The sequence below is a fragment of the Calonectris borealis genome, chromosome 2 (assembly GCF_964195595.1).
Source record: "Calonectris borealis chromosome 2, bCalBor7.hap1.2, whole genome shotgun sequence".
Classification (NCBI taxonomy): Eukaryota; Metazoa; Chordata; class Aves; order Procellariiformes; family Procellariidae; genus Calonectris; species Calonectris borealis.
In genome coordinates this window covers 169,282,293-169,301,657 of record NC_134313.1, presented here as the reverse complement: position 1 = coordinate 169,301,657, position 19,365 = coordinate 169,282,293, and the positions used below count along the sequence as shown (strand labels likewise).

General features: G+C 42.4%; 1 protein-coding gene across 8 annotated transcripts in view; it reads left to right on the top strand.

The window, feature by feature from the left end:
- Positions 1–19,365, top strand: part of SNAP47 (synaptosome associated protein 47) — a 42,164-nt gene that overhangs the window by 11,734 nt on the left and 11,065 nt on the right. For 3 of the 8 annotated variants that reach the window (XM_075144367.1, XM_075144364.1, XM_075144362.1), the window contains exons 3-5: positions 1,767–2,251; positions 6,150–6,280; positions 15,385–17,989. In XM_075144367.1, coding sequence (XP_075000468.1) covers positions 1,767–2,251; positions 6,150–6,280; positions 15,385–15,531 — 763 coding nt within the window. In that variant the 3' untranslated portion in view covers positions 15,532–17,989. The other 5 variants (XM_075144366.1, XM_075144369.1, XM_075144365.1 and 2 more) reach the window with 5 other exon arrangements.

Below are 19,365 nucleotides of genomic sequence, written 5' to 3'. Positions count from 1 at the left end.
TCTCTAGGATTTAAGTCAGTAAATAGTCTTTTGTAGCTTCAGTAAGATGACTGTTTCAGTAAAGATTTTATTACAGGTGGTCTGGCTTCATTAGAAGCATCTACTGCAACTACCATGCCAATGGCACATGCCTAATCACTGGATAGTCTTTAAGGTATTTATGGGGTGGAGGGGACACAATTCTGATCTGGGTCGAACTTCCTTAGAGCTTTTTTTTTTGTTTGGTTTAAACATAACCTCTTCCCTCCCGTTAGTTAATTGAGAATCCATTTGTGCCTCCAGAAATGGCTTTCCTGTTCTGCTCAGTGACTGACGGGCGGGCTGAGAAATCTCCATTGGAAACATCCTGATCAGGCTAGGGGCCTGCAGGCTGGTTTGGTTTGTGGGATGCTTCCAGCCAGCTCACTGCTGTTTTCCAGTGGGGATTGGGTAGGGTTGTTTGAGCAGTGGATGCATCCCAGAGGCTTGACTTGCCTCTTCCTATGCCTGCCTGCAACTGGAGACGAGCCACTTTGGCTCAGATGCGAGGTCGGTGAGGCTGCTGGTGGGTGAGAGAGGAGGTGACTGGTTGCACAGTGGGAAGGCGGGGGGGGGATATGAAGTTACTGTTGACTGTGCGGGGAGATGTAGTTGGCCTCAAAATTTCTTTCCAGCCACTGAGGCTGAGTCATCCTGAAATAGAGGATCTTCTGCTAGCAGGACGGGTTTGGGTGATGGGCAGGGGATGAGAGGAGAGTGGGAGAAAGGGAGCATCATAGGTGCTGACTGTGGCTCTGCCTCTAACTCCTGTCTAGATCTGGAGAGGGATGCTAACAGACAGGCAGCACAGCACATGAAAAATCAAACCAAAACCACCACCTTTCCTCTCATTCCCATTTTTTTTTTTTTTTGATGGTGAGGCTTAGACCCAAAGAGATCCGCGATCGTGATCCTTTCTTGGAGGAGGACCCCAGAAAAGGGGAATGGGCTGTGCTGATAGAAAATACAACAGAAGGATCGCGTCCTCTATATCATTGATTCTTCCTAGCAGCGTGTTACGTCTTTCTTGCCTGCAGCTGATAAACTTAGGTGCTTGCTTAGGTGCATCTTCTTGCTTAGAAATAAGGGGCTTGACTGCCTGTGTTATTTCTGGCTATACAGTGGTCTTCCTTGGGAGCAGTTGCTTAATTCCTCCATAAAGTGAGTCAGATTACCTTTAAGCCTAAGGCACCAGTTTGCCAGCGAGGAGGCCTGTCTCCTTCAGGAGCTACACCAACATTGATGGTGAGGCAGACTATGGATGCCGGTGGGCAGCATCTGCTGGGCTTTTCAGCCTCAACCTTGCACTCTTAGTGTTTTAACTGGCAATGGGAATTTGGGAGTGGGGGCAAAGCAAAAGGTAGCATCAGACTATGGGGCTGAGGTATAAAGGAGCAGAAAAAGGCAGTGATGGTGATGGCCAAGTGTGGAAACGTTGAGGTAAACGGCAGCATTAGCTGAAGAACGGATGGGTGTAAATTGGTCTGAATAAATCCAGTTGGAGGTTGGATTTCTCACATCAGAACAGTGAGATTCTGGCGCTGCTTTCCAGCGTGTTAGCAAATGAAGAAAAGCTGCTTCTTAAAATGGATGGAACCTGGTAAGCTGTGGATAGGTTTGAGGAGCAAAGTAAGAGGGCTGGATTAGTATTAAGAAATATTTGTGTCTGGTAATTTGCTTTGAACTGTTGGGGTAGCATGACCCTCCTACTGGCTTTCACTCTTCTAACACTCTCTTTTCTCTGCTAGGTTGTTGACTGAGCTGGAATCTCCTTCTTGGTGGCCGTTTAGCAGCAAGCTCTGGAAAGCGCCATTGGAAACCAAGCCAAAGGAAACTGCCACAGTTTCCGATTCGAAGAACCAGGAAGGAATCATAATTAGAATTCCAGTTATTATCACCCACAGAACAGACTCAAATGTCAAGCCAGGAAAACTCACGCTCTTCGCTTCTGGCCTGGAAATCAGTGACTGCAATTCTCAGGTCATTCACCGCTTTGAATCAAAGGATGTAGATGATATCAGAGTTCATACGCCATATGAAATCAGTGTCCGTCAGAGATTTATTGGGAAGCCCGACACCTCTTACCGGCTCTTGTCAGCAAAGATGCCAGAGGCAATCCCCATCTTGGAGATGCAGTTTAGCAAGAAGATACAGTTTTTAGAAGATGCCCTAGGATTTGTTGGTGCCAGGAAGTCTCCTCAGGTAGACTTGGGGACCTCCATTTGGCAAGCAGGTACGTGACAGACAAAGCAATCCATCTGTAAGCAGTAACACTAGCACCAACAGTTTCCAAGTGGTTTTCAAACTCGGAATAGTGTATAATATGCACAAATCTTCTCCCCCCTCCCCGACGGTGAGACCATGCTGATGATAAAATGCAAGAAATAACGGCTAGGTGACTTTAGATGCTCTTGCCAAGAGGGAGAGGGTAAAGATGACAGAAGTGTGTGGCCCTGTTCTAGTCTAGTTGGATTTACTTTCTCCCAACTATATTAGCAAAACCTGTGACTGTAGATGCTGAAGCTGAGCGTCCCTCAGGAGCCTGACAGCTGGAACATGCCGAGACCTCTTTAGCATTGTGCTCTCAGCTTGTGTTGTCACTAACTCCACACCACTTTGTGAAAGGATTAGCTTAATTTGAGTTTCAGCTACTGGCCTGTGTTTTAACTACGTCGTCATTTTTTTTCCAGTTCAGTATTGTGCCACTCTGTGGGGAAGGGTCATTAGAAATCCATTCTTCTCTGCTGACTGCATGCTTGAGAGTCCTCTGTCATTGCTATTTTTCCTTTGGCAGTTCCTAGCTGGAAGCATATTTGTGTTAAACCTGTCGTTCAGTTAATTGTAGAAAGTTTAAAACAAATTTCCAGTCCAGCAAGTTTTTAAATAACATATGGGATAAACATCATGTTAATTTGCATATCTTAAAAAATAGAATTTTGTTATTTGAGAAGTTCAGGTGTTTGGGTTTAGGAGATTTTAGGTCTCAGATTAGGTGAATGCATAGTTTAATCGTTTTAAGAAAACACAGTGGAGACTGAAACCCTTTCACAACAGTAAGAATGACATTCCTTACTACTATTACTTCTTCTAGAATTCCGGGGAGGGTTGTTTTTTTGTTTTTGTAATCCAACCCTGGATTCATTTGGAGAGCTGGTGAATTTTTGTCTGCTAGGAATTTATTTCTATCAGCACGCCTGAATCCTCTTTTTTCCCTAATTGTTAGTGACAAAAGAGCAAATTGGTGGATGGATTTATTGCCAGTACATTAAAAAAAGAGTAGAAAAATGATACAGTAAAACAATAGATGAACCTATTTCTGTGCACCAAGCTAAAACTGGCCTTCAGCAGGGAGGATAATGTCCTCTTGTTGACGAATCGTCAAGGGCCATAGCTTGGAAAAGCTTGTTAATTTTTAAGGAAGTAAGTCTTGGGCATCTGGCACTAAAATGTCAGCACAACAACTTAGAGGAAAAACAACCTGCTGGTTTCTTAAACACTGAGTTATTCCAGCAAATTGGTGTTCAGTTCCTGATGGTCTTAAGGCTGGTTACATAAAATAATTGGTTATACAGCCCTACTGTGCTTAATTTCCCACTGCTCTGCTCTGTTTGCATCTGAGTCAGTGAGTCAAGGATATTGCTCTCCTACCCCCACCTGCATTTTGACTGTTTAATTTGGAAATGTCAGTAAAGAAAACTGGAGGTTATGGAAATCCTGACTTCGCCAGCTCCACCAAAACCCTTGTTTGTTCCTTCCCTGGAGTCTGTCGCCTTCTGTCTTCTGTCGCAAGATGGCAGTCACGGACTGCATTTTAACCTGTGGGTTTTTTCCATGGCTGCTCACATGGTGGAAATACTGATTTTTGATTTTTTTTTCTTTTTTTTTTTTCCCCTGAAAGCAGGGGAGAAAAGTCTGTGTTATGCATGCCTGTCTTTGTGTACACATAAAATATATGCGTGTATTTTCAGATAGCAAATGTTGATTCAGAGACTTACAGGAGAAATATCCTTGCAGCGGAGGTACGCCGAACTGGCTGGTAGCGTTCTTTGCCCTCGGTGGTGCAGCTCAGGGACGTGACCATTTCCACAACTGTCATAGTCTCATTTGCATCCTGTCTCTTTATGCTAGTCCTGCCTTAAAGTCATGAATATTGCACATTTATACAAGTAAATACAAAGAACTCGTCTTTCCTAAGAGTTTTGGCTTGATTCCACCTAGAAGAAGAATTTGTGAAGAGTTAGACACACCAGATTATCTGAAAGTATTTTTAGCTGCTTTGCATGTCTCTTCTGACTGTATTTTATTGGACCAGGCCACACGGGTGTTTAAATGCGCAGGACAGAGCAGTGAGGTTTGTTTTGTAACAGAGGTTCTTCTGTGCTGGATCGATAATGGCTGATAACAGCTACCCAGGATGAAAAAGCGCAAGAAATCCTACAGAGTGTCTGCAGTGTAACAACCTAGGGCACCGCTGTCTCAATCCTGTGGCTGAAGACCAGCATTCACAGTTTTTCACCCCTTTCAAGACTGCTGAATTTATCCTGCTTACCCCTGTGACCAAATGTTCTCATTATTACGAGTTTCTAGCACTTTTTTCAGAGGTTTGGTAGCTTCTCATTCTCACGTGGTGGCAGCGAGTCTGACAGTCCAACCGGGTGTAACGCAAATGAAACAATATTGCTTTTTAAATGTTTCTGCCTTTCTATGCAATTCTCTTCCTTTTTTAAACTAGAAAATGGCTGGAAAATGCCAAATCTCCTTCCTCATCCCATTCTTTTTGTGCGCCTTTGTCATGTCCCCCTCCTGTTCTTGTCCTCAGTGAGATTAATGGAGGGAAATGGATAGATTTCTCGTTTTTAATGAAATAATTAGCATATGGTGACACTGAGCTGATAAGAAACATAAAGAATCTCGTCTGGCTATTTGCTGCCATAGGAAGGTCTGTCATTCCCTCCCCACTTTGTCCTCTGAGGGAGACCACGACAGTAATTTACCACAAGCAGTGTTTTTCAGTGCCTGGTTCTTAGCCCCTCCGAACACAAGGAGCATTTGCACAGGGTAACACTAGTACGGTGAATGACTTGCTTGTCTTAAATCTTGATGGTGTCTGAGTCCAGTGACTCTCAGGCTGATAACCGAATAATTCCAGGGATTATGAGTTTGCAGTAATTACTTGAGAGGGATTTAGGGTTTGGTACTTTTGGTTTAGTTTTTGTCTCCCTTTTCATGGGGAAGTAATGCTGTGCAAAGCGGTCGGGTGTACGCCGACAGTTGGCCAGCCAGCTGGGCACCAGCTCTTCGACGTGGCGGTGAGCTGTGGCGTCTGATGTGCCGTCTGTCCTGATGTACGTAAGAGCTGCTGTCGTTGTCCTGTGCTGGGTCAGGCCATGTGCTCACAGGTGGCAGCGGTAGCGTTAGCTTCCTTCTTGGTACCTCTTTAAGTGGGAGAGCTTTGGAGATGTTTGAAGTGTCTATAGGAGCCAAGACGTGTGTCTCAGGTGTTTAGCACCCATCTGCATTAGAAGTAACAACCTTTCCTTGCAGCATGTCCCTGCTACCCTACTGGGTAGCATCAGATACTGCAATAAGAGCTGATGCTTTAAATAAAGGACAGGTGGCATGTTACACGAGGGATTGCGTCCACGCTGCTTAGCTGGGGGTGGCTGTCAGTGTCAGTGTTACCCTTCTGTGTCAGGGGTTTGCTGACTTGACTCTTGGGCTCTGTCCCTGATCCATCACTTTTAAATTCCTTAATTAAAAATATTAAAGAGAGAAGAAGCAGCAGGTGGAGAATCCTCGTTTCCGTGATTGGGAGCGTGTTGCTGCTGCTTCGCTCTCTGTTCAGATGAATCCCCACAGCCCCAAATGAGCCCATTCTCCAAATGTTGCCTTTAATAATAAGTCATCTCTCGGCAGCCTGGTCACCTCCAGGTTAGGCGTTGTACAAAATACAGCTCGAATCCTTTCTAGAAGAACATAGCTTAACGGGCAAGGTTGGGTTAGGCTTCTCTGAGTGCGCTTGTCCACTCGCAAACTGCCATGGAGCAAAGCAAAGGTCAACCACTGATGCTAGCACTAGTCCTCCCCATTGGTACAGGAGATGGCAGTCTGACCACCAATTTCTCTTCCAGCCACAGGACTCCTGGGAGGAGTGGTGCAGCCCAGCTCTCCGGTGGGAGGCAGAGAAGGGATGGACAATGACCAGGTTCAGCTGCAGAAGCAAGAGAAGATCTCCCAGGAAGAAGCGAAAGAGCTTAAACAGGTATAAGTTGAGATAACTTTGGTAAGAGTTGTTTCACTTCCTCTTCTTCCTTAATAACATGCATTTTCATCATGGGAAACGTAGTCATTGTCCTTAACAAAATATTCCTCTCCCTAAATTTAGATGGGCATATTTTAAAAATTAATCAAGCCTGTGATTAAAATACACTGATAACTTTATATTTGTTTTTAACTATTTTGAACAAGTCAGGGATTATCAGCAAAATATATTAAGTGATAGGATTATCACCCAAGGAAAATCCTTAACTGTAACCTGTTTTTTCTGAAGGTTAAGCAGCTTAACAATTAAATAATTTTCAGCTTCTTTGTGTTTGCAGAAACGTCTGCAAAGCTGAATAAAGTGTTTTATAAACACACAGAGAGAACTTGTAGTTAGGAAATAAGTATGCAGTCCAGCAAATTAATAAAGGGGAAATAGGTTGGAGATTTTACTAGGAAAAAATATTTATTTAAAGTAATCCAGTCTGATATTGTTCCTCTAAATGGCTCTTTAAGGAATTTCTCTCATAGCTGATGTTCAGAACTTTTAGTGAAGAATCCCTCTTTGTACTATGTGGTTGATCCGAAACAGTGAGGTAACTGTAAAAGCAAAGGAGTATGGTTTTAGTGGTATCTCCATTAAAATAATTTTACTGGTGATGATCACAGCCACATCAGAAGATGTGGTTGAAGATTAAACTTTATTCTTGATACATTTTTACATTTTTTTCCCTCTAGCATCTTATTCTCTTTAATATTCCATCTGTATCTTGGTGATAGCATCATGAGAATTTTCTGCTAATTCTATTGCCTCTTAGCCAAACCTGCAGTTTTCTAGCCCCCTTCTTTTATTTTATTGTTGAGAATTAAAATACGGCAACTTCTCTTAGCTTGAGTGCATTTGAGAGTCACAAGCACTTAGTAGTGACTTGAGTGGCTAAAAATGCAATCTTCTTCAAGAAAAATCTGTTTATTAAAATTAACCAAAGGCAGTTGAGTAAGTGAGAGTTTAACCTTTGCAGAAGGCTAATTTCAGAAATTTCTGAAATTCCCTGTGCTGGATGGTGGACTAGAAACAGTGTTAAATGGCCAGTGTTATTTAGAACAAAACAAAACGCTTTCAAGATTAACTAGAGCTCAAAAGACAATTCTGGTATTTATTTACACCACACCAAGCCAAGAGTTTTTAAGCCAGTTAAGGATTTGGGGTGAGCTTGTGGGGTGGTGTGGGAGGGGAGAGGATCCGAATGCCAAATTGGCAGGCCATGAATTGGCCTGATTTTTTCCCAATAATTGCTGAGCACCTGTTCCCTGAGAGTCAGGCCTCTTTAATCATCTTTCCAGTCATTAATAATTTTAAGGTACATGCCATAGTTCCTATAAAACTCCTGTTCCTTTTCCTTACTAGGAATAATAAATACACAGTTTTAGACCAAAACTTGCTTCTGTAACCAAAATATAATCAAGATTTTTTGACTGAAATATTTTATTTGGGCTTTTTCAAAAACCGAATGGACTATTCTCCATTTAATCATTCTCCCTTCTTCTCGTCTTTTAAAGAGCTTATCTCCATGATCTATCATTTTATCAAAAAATAAGCATTTTCTGAAGCAGCATTGACCTTTTGGAAGATTTTAAGGGAGAGTATTTCTCAATCGTAGTTGTACAAATAGCAGCAATCTATTATTCATGCATGCATACACTTTGTACAGCTGTTATGTATTCAGAAGGGCTAGCTGTTCCTTCCTTATGTCAGCTTTTCAGCACTATAATTCTGATTTGTAGCCAGACCCAAAAAAGCTAAATATGGTATGAAGGGTTGTTGGTCATGGCCTACTCTTGAAGACACATTTTGCTAGACCTTGCAGAAAAGGCTTTCTAGGAATTGCATCCCTTTGTTGGTGCTTGATATTATCAAAGCAGTTGGCCCTGACTGGAGAAGCAGAGGAAACATAGGACAAGGAGTTCAGCATCTTCCAACAAGTCTTGTGAATTGGGAATGAAGCCTCTCATCTTGTATAGAATTGTGTCTCTCTAGCTGCTCTCAGGAGTTATCCAAGCACTGTTTTTTCTCATTGCTCTAAAGCGCAAAGCAGAGTGAAATAGCTCAGGACTTTTCGGTTCTGTTAGGAGAGAATGTGGTGATTTTAGAGGGGAAGTGTAAAGACGTGGAAGGGAAGGAAAGCGTGACTGAAGGGGGGAGTTCCTACCAGTAAAAGCGGAGTTGAAAGGTATGGAGGTTGGGGACGTATTCTAATGGGGTTCAAGGGCAGCATCATGGTAAACACCATACAAAGCCTTTGGGGTATTGAACCCCTGGAATCACTGAGGTAAAGATCTTGAAACTACATCTGAGCAGGACATGTAATGCTTATCTAAGGTACGTCAAGGCTTTGTCTAAGGTTATATTTGCCATATTCAGTCATTTTATAGTTGAGAAGCGGGTTAAGTCCATAAACAGAAAGCAGGGCAGGGAACCAGGAGCTTTGTCTTATTTCCAGCTGTGTGCCCTTAAGCAGTCAGTCCTGAGCTAGGTTGTAGGGTGCTCCTTGCTGAGGTGTAGCTGCTGCTTTGTTCTTTTTTCTCCAAACATGTCTCATCAGTGAGCAGTATGCATAGTCGTCTTAGCCTGCAGCAAGGGCTTGTCTTCCATTGATGCAGTTGCTCCCAGAGAGCTTCTTTGCACTGCTTCGGTTCAGCTCCCACTTTGGGAATGAGCAGGATGATGGTTAATCATCTTTGCAATGGTTTGCAAAGCATTTAGAGAGTAAAGAGGGAAAACAGTTACAAGTGCAAAGCATTAACATGCTTTGAAGACAATGATACTTGTGGCATCAGACTTCCATGAATGAGTTAAAGGTATTTGAGGTCCTTATGTTGATAACCACAGCGTTTTTCTGAGCAGTTTCCTCTCTTGAGGATTATGATCTTTTATCTTTGATTATCTGTATTGCAAGCACTTGTTTTTAAAAACATAAAACAAAATCACAAAACGCAGAAGAGCTCTGCTCCATCCCCATCATTACTTGTGGTGTGGCTAAGTCCAGCAGAACTTTTGAAGTTGGAGAAGTAAGAGGAATTTGTGATGAACAGACAAATTTGCAACAAGAATTGTTGAATGATACTAAATTCCTTCCATTAGAGCTGGAAGCCCTGAGCATCTGCAGTTGTGATTGGGTGCCTGAGTAAAGGACTTCACCAGGACTTCATGAAGGAACATTTATGTTAAAAAAACCACAGTTTGTGGCAGTCTGAGCTGTTCCTTAGCTCTGTAGCTGTGCTATAGAGATGGAGAAAGAAGCCTACAAAGTTCCTGTGGTCTCTGGCTGAGCCTCTGCCTACTGCCTTGCTGTGGCTAATGTAATGGCACTGGGTGTGGGAGGGGACATGATAATATTAGCTTAAGGGCTGTGAATGAAGGTGGGGAATTCACTAAATTTGAATTTATTTTGCCAAACCAGTGCTTTCTAATTTCCGAAACCGTTTCTGCCAAAGAACTGTTGCCCTGATATTTGCTGTCTGCAGATCGCGTATGCCATGAAGACAGAGATAGTATTAAAGAAGATAATTCTGTAACATCTGGGAAAAAAACCCCACATCTCAGTGCATCTCTTTGTGACGTTTGCTTCCTCGATGTCTTCTCAGGTCTAGATGGCTCCATTTCAGTCCTTTGCTACTTTCAGAGCCTCGTCAGTGTTTATTTACCCTTTTATCATTCCCTTATTTTAGGAAATCACAACCATTAGGTCAAAGAAAAAGCATTTTGTTGAGGAACCGTTCATTCCAAGTGCTAAATACCAAATTTGCTCATAGGATCGCCTTTTTCCGTGGCCTACAGCGATCAACAGGCAACTGATCTTAACAGACACGTGTAATGACCATGCCCCAGATTTATTTTTTTGGAAGGCGCGATATGGGGAGAGAACTGCGGTCTTTACAACTAATACTTTGTATTTGCTTTATGTAACTTAAGTATTTAATGGTACCAAAATAAAAGGTGGTAGTTAAGCCTGTGGAGCTGCTTGAGTATTTTTTCTAGACAAGACCAGTGGTATGTTAGTGGTACCATGAGTGCTTAGTACTCCCTGAGAAAGTAAATAAAATCAGACTTCTGTATCAGTCCAAGAAGAAATAATGGGAGAAATAGCTACAGGCAAGTGCTGATAGCAGCAGTTCCAAACAGGAAGCATGTTAAAGCAAGATAAATCCATAGATTTTTGTTATGGCAAGTTGCACTTGTCTCATGAGGCATTGACAAATGTCGTCTAGTAAATTGTGTTGCAGTAGTTTAAGATGTTTCTGCTCTCTACTGTCTCCCTGCCCATTTCCAGGTGCAGCAGGAGAGGATGTGGACAGGCCTCTTAATACTTTCGGTGCAAGATGACTCAACTTAATCCCTATTGTGGATTTGAGCTTATAATGGGACTATAAATTGGAATATTTTAGGTGTTGTCCCTCCTTCTTGCTCACCTGCAATGTGTTCAGCACAGAGAGGAAGCACCGTATTAAATCATGAAAGTTATCACTGTCAAAAACTCTGCACCCTAGTTCAAAGTACTGCAAATGACAGTTCTTTGTTTCCTAATAACAGGTGAATTTGGCTGGGGAAGCTGCATTCAAGAGCCATTTCTGGTTATATGTGCTCTGCTTTAGCATTGAGATCTCAGTTGCACGGGGACAATGGAGTGGATCTCAGGGAGGATTTCAGGGAGTTCAAACAACAATTGGCGATACTTCCTGCACCATGACACTTTCTGTATCTTATTTTTACTGCTGCATACTCGGGGTATTGAGGTGGTAGATCGTATTTCACAAGCTTTAGCTAAATTGCATTATTATGATCTGGGGACCCAAACCAAACTAAGGTCTCCATTGTAAGATCTTTAGGATACAATCTCTGTACACTCTGTCTCTGCCTAAACTGTGAGTTTAGGTCTTCAGGTGGAGTAGCAAAATGATAAATAGTGCTAAGTACTGAGCAGGTTCATGGGCTTGGGAGTCCTCTCTCATCATTCTGTTTGTGCCTGTGTTGTGACTGTCTCCAGCTAAGCTGGTTGCTCGTCTCTCACTTGAGCCAAAGCAGAGAGGAGTGGGCAGCGCTTGAACTCCTCCTTAAGCAGGTACATAAAACAGAGCAGATGAATCATGACCTCAGCTGCACTGCGTTGTCTAGGTCCCCATAGTCTATACAAGAACTTGGGGTACACAGCTTGGATGGACACCCCTTTTCCAGCAACGCCCAAGTCTGCTGTAGTTGAACACTTGACATAGAGTGGATCTGGAGAGCAGTGACAAATTTGCTTCCTTGTTTTTTACAGCGAGAACTCTGTGTGTGGGAATATTAGATAACTTGCCTGAAGTTGCACAGAAAATCTGTGACAGAGTCACAAGGATAAATCAAACTTTCTGAATTATAATCCAGTAGCATAAATCTGAGGCTGTCTCAATGTGAGATTGACCAGTGCCCGAGCAAATATGCCTTTAAAATGCGTCCTTGATGGGCTCGTACCTGCTGTTTGGCTTTGTGTAACAGATAGAGTTTCATGCTGAGTTTTCATGTCTTGGTTCACTGTCCAAATTACGTGCTGGCACAGAAGGCACTGCTGCTCTGAGCAGCTGACAGAACCGGAGCAGTGATAACTGGACATCTTGCCATCATTTTGCTTTGCAAAAATAGTGACCAGCTTTGGCCAGACTTCACATTCCAGTAACTCTTTCCAGCAAGCATCTTAACCATTTCAGGTCCCCTGGGATTGAGTAGCAGCACTCAGCTTGAACGGTTGAAGATGCTGACAGACAAAGGGTTAGGGGATTTATTACCAGACTCTCTTAGGCAGAGAGAGTTAACAGATGAAAGTGAGCCCCTTGCCTTTTATTTTTGTGTGTGAGTAACCACATCATCATCGCTCGTTGTGTTTCGAGGCAGAGCCTAATTGGCAGGTGAACTGAGCAGAGCCCTGTAGCTGACTTGAGTTTCCATTTTACTCTTTTTGTATTTTAAAAGCTTTTCTGTTCTCAACAGTTGTGTTAAGTATGCTCTAATGAATGCGAAGCCTATCGAAAGTAACCTGGTTTGAAACTAAAAATAAACTGTTTTTCATGGCAAACCTGGGACTTTTTTGGCACATTTTTGATTTACAAATAAATTGGGTGCCTCTTGGAGAGGTGGGGAAGGAGGAGCGTCCCTGCTTCCTTTGTGCATCCTCTCGTGCCAGCCCCTGCTTTGCTGCATAGCTCCCTTGGAGGCTTGCCCTGCGTGTCACCGCGTTTACCTGCTGTGCTCGCGTCAGTGGATTTCACAGACTGAGATGTGCTGGGTGAGGCCATGGCTTACCACGCTGCTAAGGGTGCTTGGTGATAGACCTCCAAAAGCATGTGCCTTGCTGCAGCAGAAGGTGGAGATGTTGAATGGCCAGAGGGACCGTTCTGGAGCATGCGTCAAGCCATGATCTAGAAAGCGTTGGCAGCTGCTGCTGCTTTTGTTCTGCTACGCTGGAAAACAAATTTTGGGATGCTCTTGGTTAAAACTTTTTAGTAAACTTGCTGAAAAAATGTCAGTGTGGGCCATCTTTAAATCACCTGCACGTGTCTTTCACTGCCATCCTTTAGGATATACTGAAGGAGTGAAGTCTTTTCTCTCTTAAACTAGTATAAAGAATTAAAAGTTTATTGGAGTGGAGGCTGAAACCCTGTGATCTTCTCTCAGCTGAACATTGAAGCTGGCCCTGCTCTTTGGAGTTGGGTGGAGTGGTCCAGAAGACCTTCAGAGGTCTCTTCCTATCTTAATTATACTGTGACTTTACAAATGGTAGGAGTCATTTCATGTAGCACTGGCTACTTTATTTTATGTAGTTATCTGTATGTTTGTATATATAAAATGTATGCAGAAGCAGCTCACAGGAAGGCCTGAGGGAGAGCCACCTCTGAACTTCCCATTTCCAAGTGGTAAAGTTACTTCCTCAGGAGAGGCAAGACCTTATTTCAGACCCATGTCCTGAATCATACACATGGTAGATCTGATCATGTAATTTTTCTTTTTAGTGCGTATCCTACACATGTCTACCACCTCCAGTTTGGGGAATTCAGCCTCGCTTTCCTATAACAATGAAAGAACCTGAAGTGTTTCATTTGGGATAGAAACAAAGGGGTTTAACTTGTAGTTTTGGTAAGAACAGAAAAAAGTAGATTAAGCTTGATCCATGGTTTGTTTTGTATTTTTGCTTTGGCAGCCAAATTGCAAAACCAGTTATTCACACAGCCGTATTTCTAGCTGCTTGTGATTTATGGAAAGAGCTGAGAGATATTTTACGAGCTAAATCTCACTACTGTGGCTGACGTCCAGCTTTAGTCAAAGCATTTTGTCTGTGTAAAATTCCCCTGCCATTCCAGCTAGATACGATATTTCTCGCTGCTTTTCTCAAACCAGTAACTTGCATAGCTGCAAACGATGGGACTGCTGTGGAATTCAGCCCCACATGTGGATAAAGGGGCTGCTGATGTTTCACAGCAGCTTTCTGAGGGCTGATTATATATATTCTAAAAGGAAAACGAGAAAACAGAGTTCGCCAGTTGTTATGAAAAAAATAAAGTTAAACATGTATAGAGTACAATTCTTTTCCTCTATTTTACCAAAAGCCACAGATTTATTTTGTTAGACAGGCTGCAGTTCTGGTATTTTCAGTATCTTCATCCATTGCCTGGATGCTCACGTACCACAGCAGTTGATGTTGTGGGATAGCGCTGGGATAATTTTCTTTCTTGGAGACTATTATTGCAATTGATTGGATAAACTGCTCTTATTAAGCAGGCAGTGTGAGGATATCCTCTGTGGATGCCTAAGGAAGCAGATCATGTAGGCCAGCAGAGACAACCCCTCCATGATCTGAAGCGACTGAGAAGCTGGATTTGCAGTCAGTGTGGTATGGTGCTTCCAAATCTCCCTCTGATACATCCAAGGGAAGGCAGCTGAGGCTTCCCTATCAGGCAGGTGCTTTCAGTTCATGCAACCAGGCTTATTAAGGGAGTAGCCACAAGAGGGAAGAAAAGGCAATGATACTAACTCCTGCCTTGGTCTGCTGCTAAAAGGAGCCAGTGTTACAGGGTAAGGAATTAAGAGAGATTTTGCTTGTGTTGTTTGGATCTCTGCTCTTGGACTTGGTTGTGTGAGCTGATGAAAATTAAAGTTGAGTAGGCCACATAAGTCAGTGTATGGTATCGTTACGGATGTCTCCTAGCCTTAAGAATGCATCAGCCTGGCTTTCTCCTTTCACTTTAGAGGCTTCTGCCCCATTTGGACCAGTATCTACAGGCTTTTTCAGACAACAGGGTCTCCTCGCAATCTTGGAGTAGCTCAGGGTGTTTGCTTACAGTCCAACATACGAACAGTAATTTGCTAAGTGCAGTGTGAACTGCTTGATATGTAATATAATGCTTGCAGCCTGGAATAGAGCTGTAGCCAGTGCGTCTGTTGTTTCTCATCTCGGGTACAGCCTGAGCCTCTCGGCCGCCTTGACGTCCGTTCATACCACGCCACCCTCCAGTCCTTTGAAAATTATTTGTTTGGTTGCCCAAGTCTCACTTTTCCCCTTCTGCTCCACCCAATGACACTTCTTTCTTTAGTGGATTGTAGTAAAACAACATTTTCTGTCCTTTGACCTGGTCCCTGCCTAACCTTGCTACGCCTTCAGCCATGTGATCCCCTTCTGGCTTTGCACCAGCCGTGCTCCCTGTCTGCTTCGGCTCTCGACGTGCGCAACATCTCAGGACAAGGTGCTGCTCTGCGATGCAGACGTACCAAGGAGATAATAACAGAGCCAGCAAAAAGCTGATGTTTACACTGATTTTTTACTTCTAATTTATTCCCCCCTCATTTAACCCTAACATTTCAGATTTGATTTTTCTGGTCTTTAGTTCATTGTTTAGCTCATCTCAGTTCAGCTTACCAGAGCAAGACCTGCGTCTTTTCACCAGCACGCTTCGGGGCAGACTCCAGTAAATGATTTGGTCGTTTAAAGCAATGAAATAACTAATTGCCAGGGGTCTGTTATATTTCTCAAAGAACCGGCTGGTCGGTGGCTGAAAGCTCTCAGTCTTTTCTTCTGACAGATACTAAAGAAACTGAAGGGCCTTGCCTTGGAGACAGAAGCTGAGCTGGAGAGACAGGACGAAGCTCTCGATTCCATCACTACCTCCGTAGACCGCACGACGCTGAATATTGACAAGCAGAACCGCAGAATAAAGAAACTAACGTAGCGCCCGTTGGAGCCAGTGGGGATGGTGTCGTGAGGAAGAGGAGGATCGGGGAACTGTATTTTTCAAGACTGTCTCTTCCATAGACACTTTGATTGCATGGGAGGTGTTTGCAATATTGTCTGGAATACGATGCTGCTGTTGTCGAGTTCCTGAGGGTTTTGAAAATGTTTCCAGACTTGGATGATGTTTGAAGGCTGTTTTAGGATTAAAAAGGCCAAGACTTTTAATTGCGGTGAAACAATGATAGTGGATTCTTTACTACAGAAAATCTGTAAATATGAAGGGATGTGATATAATCTGAATCAACTTTTATGTGCTTTTTTTATGTTGCTGCTTTTGAAAGTTGTTTTTTTTTACTGCAACGAAAAAGTGAAGGAGAAATGAACTGCATATGAGACTACTTTAGATGATTACAGTCTATTAATTCTCTCTCAAGGTCTTTCTTTAAAATAGTTAATAGCTGAACTAAGGGCCAGATGTCCAACTGCAAGTCAATGAGGCTTTTTTTTGTAAGTTAATGCTGAGGTGAGCAAGTGATGGTGATAAAACCTTGTGTTCCCTGAGCAAATAGTTTTAATAGGTTTCAATCATGCTTTTAATGTACCCAGAAATTTTATAAGAGTAATGAAGACTTAGTGGCCACAGCTGTCTGTTGCCATGTCCCAGGAAATCAAGAGAAGAAGGTTAGTTAATGTGCATGTATTAGTAGAGACATCTACTTATTGAGCAGATATTTTTTTTTTTTGCCATTCGATAAATGTTTTGCTTACTTAAGCCACTTATAAAAAGTAAGTGTTGAAGTTAAATACGTGCTTCTGCTTTCCAAAAAGGGACTGCTAATCTTCGATGATCATCTACACATTTTTGTGTGTTTTATTTTTCCCTTTTAAACTGCACATGTAGTGAAGGAGTTTATTTCAGAGCAGAGAAAGTGATTTTCTTCACAAATTTATTCAGTTCTTGGAGTTCACTGTTTGTATCCCTCACTTGCACACAGTGGTTTTATATCTTATAGTCTGCCATGGGATGCAGTGTCCTCAGAGCGTCATGAACATAGCGTTCACTTAGTGTGGTCCCTAAATAGCATGTTGGGTCTGGGCTGCCACATCTCCGATAGATGTTAGTGGACAGTCTCTTGTCCCTTTGCTTCTCTGTCCTTCATTTCCCAAGGATTTCCCTACCATTCGTCTCCGACTCTCTAAATGGGAACTTCATGAGTTGTGTGGAACATCGTGTGTTTTTTGTGTGTCTGCTCCAGATTCACAGGCTGAGGGGCCTCTGGTCAGAGCTGCAGACGTCTGTATAACATTTGATAGTCGTGGTACATCCATCTTCCTGTGGCTTTTATTTGTTTGCACTAACGGGTGGTGAAGCATTTCAAGACTTCTTGTATACTTGTATTTCTAAAATAAAGGGGAATACTGTCAATTGTTGTCTAATAGGTTTTGTTGAGTTTACAATTGGCTCCATCAAGACTATAGGACAGTAGAGACCTTTTCCCCTCCTAACTTACGTGCTACTGTATAGGAGAGATTTCAGGTAATCCATGTATCTATCGCCTGTGGTAAAGAACTCACATTTCATCAATTCTGACAGTTTACCAGCTATTTTAGTTCAAAGTAGCTGTTGTAATATGTCTTTTTTTTTTTAAGTGTTTTTATATTAAAAAATTTTTCTTGTATTGCTTTCAAATACAACACTTCCGGTGCAATATTTTTAGCTAGTGAAGCTTTGAACTGTTTATTCTACTGATAGTTGATGTGAAATTTTCCTGTTTCCAAGTAATTCAGCCTACCTTTTAAAGAAAGGTACAGTAAATCACGTAGAGTATGGTGTTTTCAAGATCTTACTCTACCTTGTTTTGTATTACTTCATATTAGTTTGTTAGTATTGGAGTAAAGTGTACTTCTGCACTGCAAGTTCTTCATTTACAGTCCAAGTTGTTACTGGCATGCACTTTACCTACTTGCTGAATATGGTGATTATATATACATACACTATGTACAGTGAAATAAAATATTGTCTGGGGTTCTCTTGTTTGTTTCCGATACCCAAATCACTGTTGTCTTACTGTGAAAGGAAGATACGTTTACACAACTAATTATTTCATGAATTTAAAAGTACACTTTGCACAAAATGTATGTTAACTGAACCTGGTGCTGATTGGGAACAAATCTCTACACTGAATGAGTGCAAACCAGAATTGCCAAAAGTAAATGCTAATTACACATCGTTTAGTTTAGCATTCTTTGTGCCATACATTTTATTGTGGTTTTTAGCACTAGCTGTTGCATCTGATTCAGTATTTTGTCGTTTGTACAAAACGTCCACACTAAAGCAAAAAATTGTAATATTGTTTGTAAGAAGTGACCCATTCTAGAGCTGTGCATTAGCTAAATTTCATGTGCCCGGCGGACTTTCGGTCTGTAATTTCTTCTTATTAAATATCTTGGAATAGTGATCTTCTCTCTTGTATTCACTTGGCTGAGAAGTTGCAGTAAAAAATACTCTATCCACCCCCTTGTCATTCTGTGGAAAAGAATTTAACGTAGCACTGCCTGTGGGGTTGGGTTTTAGGATAGGCTTTTTTTAATTAAAAAAAAGGGAAAATATTAACTGGTGGAATATCATCGATGTGAACGTCAGCTATCCTCAGCTGGACAAGGAAGCGGGTGAATGTCAGCAGGGCGTACGCGGCGGCTGGTACTCTGTCCTGGAGACTGTGGCATAGGAGCTGCTCCAGCTCTTAGAGCGTGGGCTAAGAACTGCTTGGACACGTCACGACTTGAACAGCCTCTCGGTGCACAAGTACAAAGATTTTACTGATCAAGACTTCTGTGTAATAATACAGCTTCTGTTATTGCCAAAAGTGCTTAACGCCTCCTAAGTTCCCTTCTACCTTAAACCCAAGTGCTATTATTTTCCAAATAATGTCGCGGATCTGGACCAATGCTCCATGGGGGAGGATGCAGCAGGTAACATGTGCCAAACAGTATTCATGTGCTTCGTTCTTCACTGACGTAATTGTTATCGACATGAGGCTTAGAGACGTACTTCTAGGGTAACTTTTGCCTTTTATATGCACAGTTTGTTAGTGCTGTGCAGGTCTTTTACTACCATGTGGAAACTGGGGGGCTTTGTCATTAAGAGACATGAGGAAAAAACTAATAAAAGAGATTCTAACCTACAAAATAAAAAGGTTTTACTTGGGAAGGCTTTTCAGCTCCTGCAAAACAGAACTAGATTGTACTGTATCATATTTGTAATCCGATGTGTGTTCAAGGCAGTGATGAGTGAGCCTGAAATGACTGGAGCTTAAATCTATTTCTGCATAGGAGTTTGAATGTCTCCTGTGGAATCACTGAAACACTGGTAATAAACATGGCACTTCGCAGTCCTCAGAGGAGTGGTGTAAGGAGCTTTTTTCAGGCAATTAATTAATTTAACCAAAGCCTCATAAGAGCTGTCTGTGTTTCCAAAGCCAGTGCTTTGAAACCACTGGTATGCTCTTCACAGAAGGAAATGGAGCAAAGCTGCTTGCAAGTGTTGAAGCCTGCCTCTGGGAAGAGTGTTTGGGAGAGAAATTGGCTGTATTTACTTTTTAATACGACAAACCATGGCAGCAGTATCCCTTGCCTCTGCTCGCTGTGTGTGAGCAATGTCAAACCTCAGCCTGGTAGAGGGAAAAATAATTTTGTAATGGTCCTAGTCATAGGTTTAACAGCTGGGCTTTGCAGAGTAAACACCGCTTGGCTCACCTACCGCCCCGGGCTCACGTGTTTGCGACTCGCAGCTCGGCACGGGGCTGCTTGGGCTGTCCGTCGTGGGCCCGGT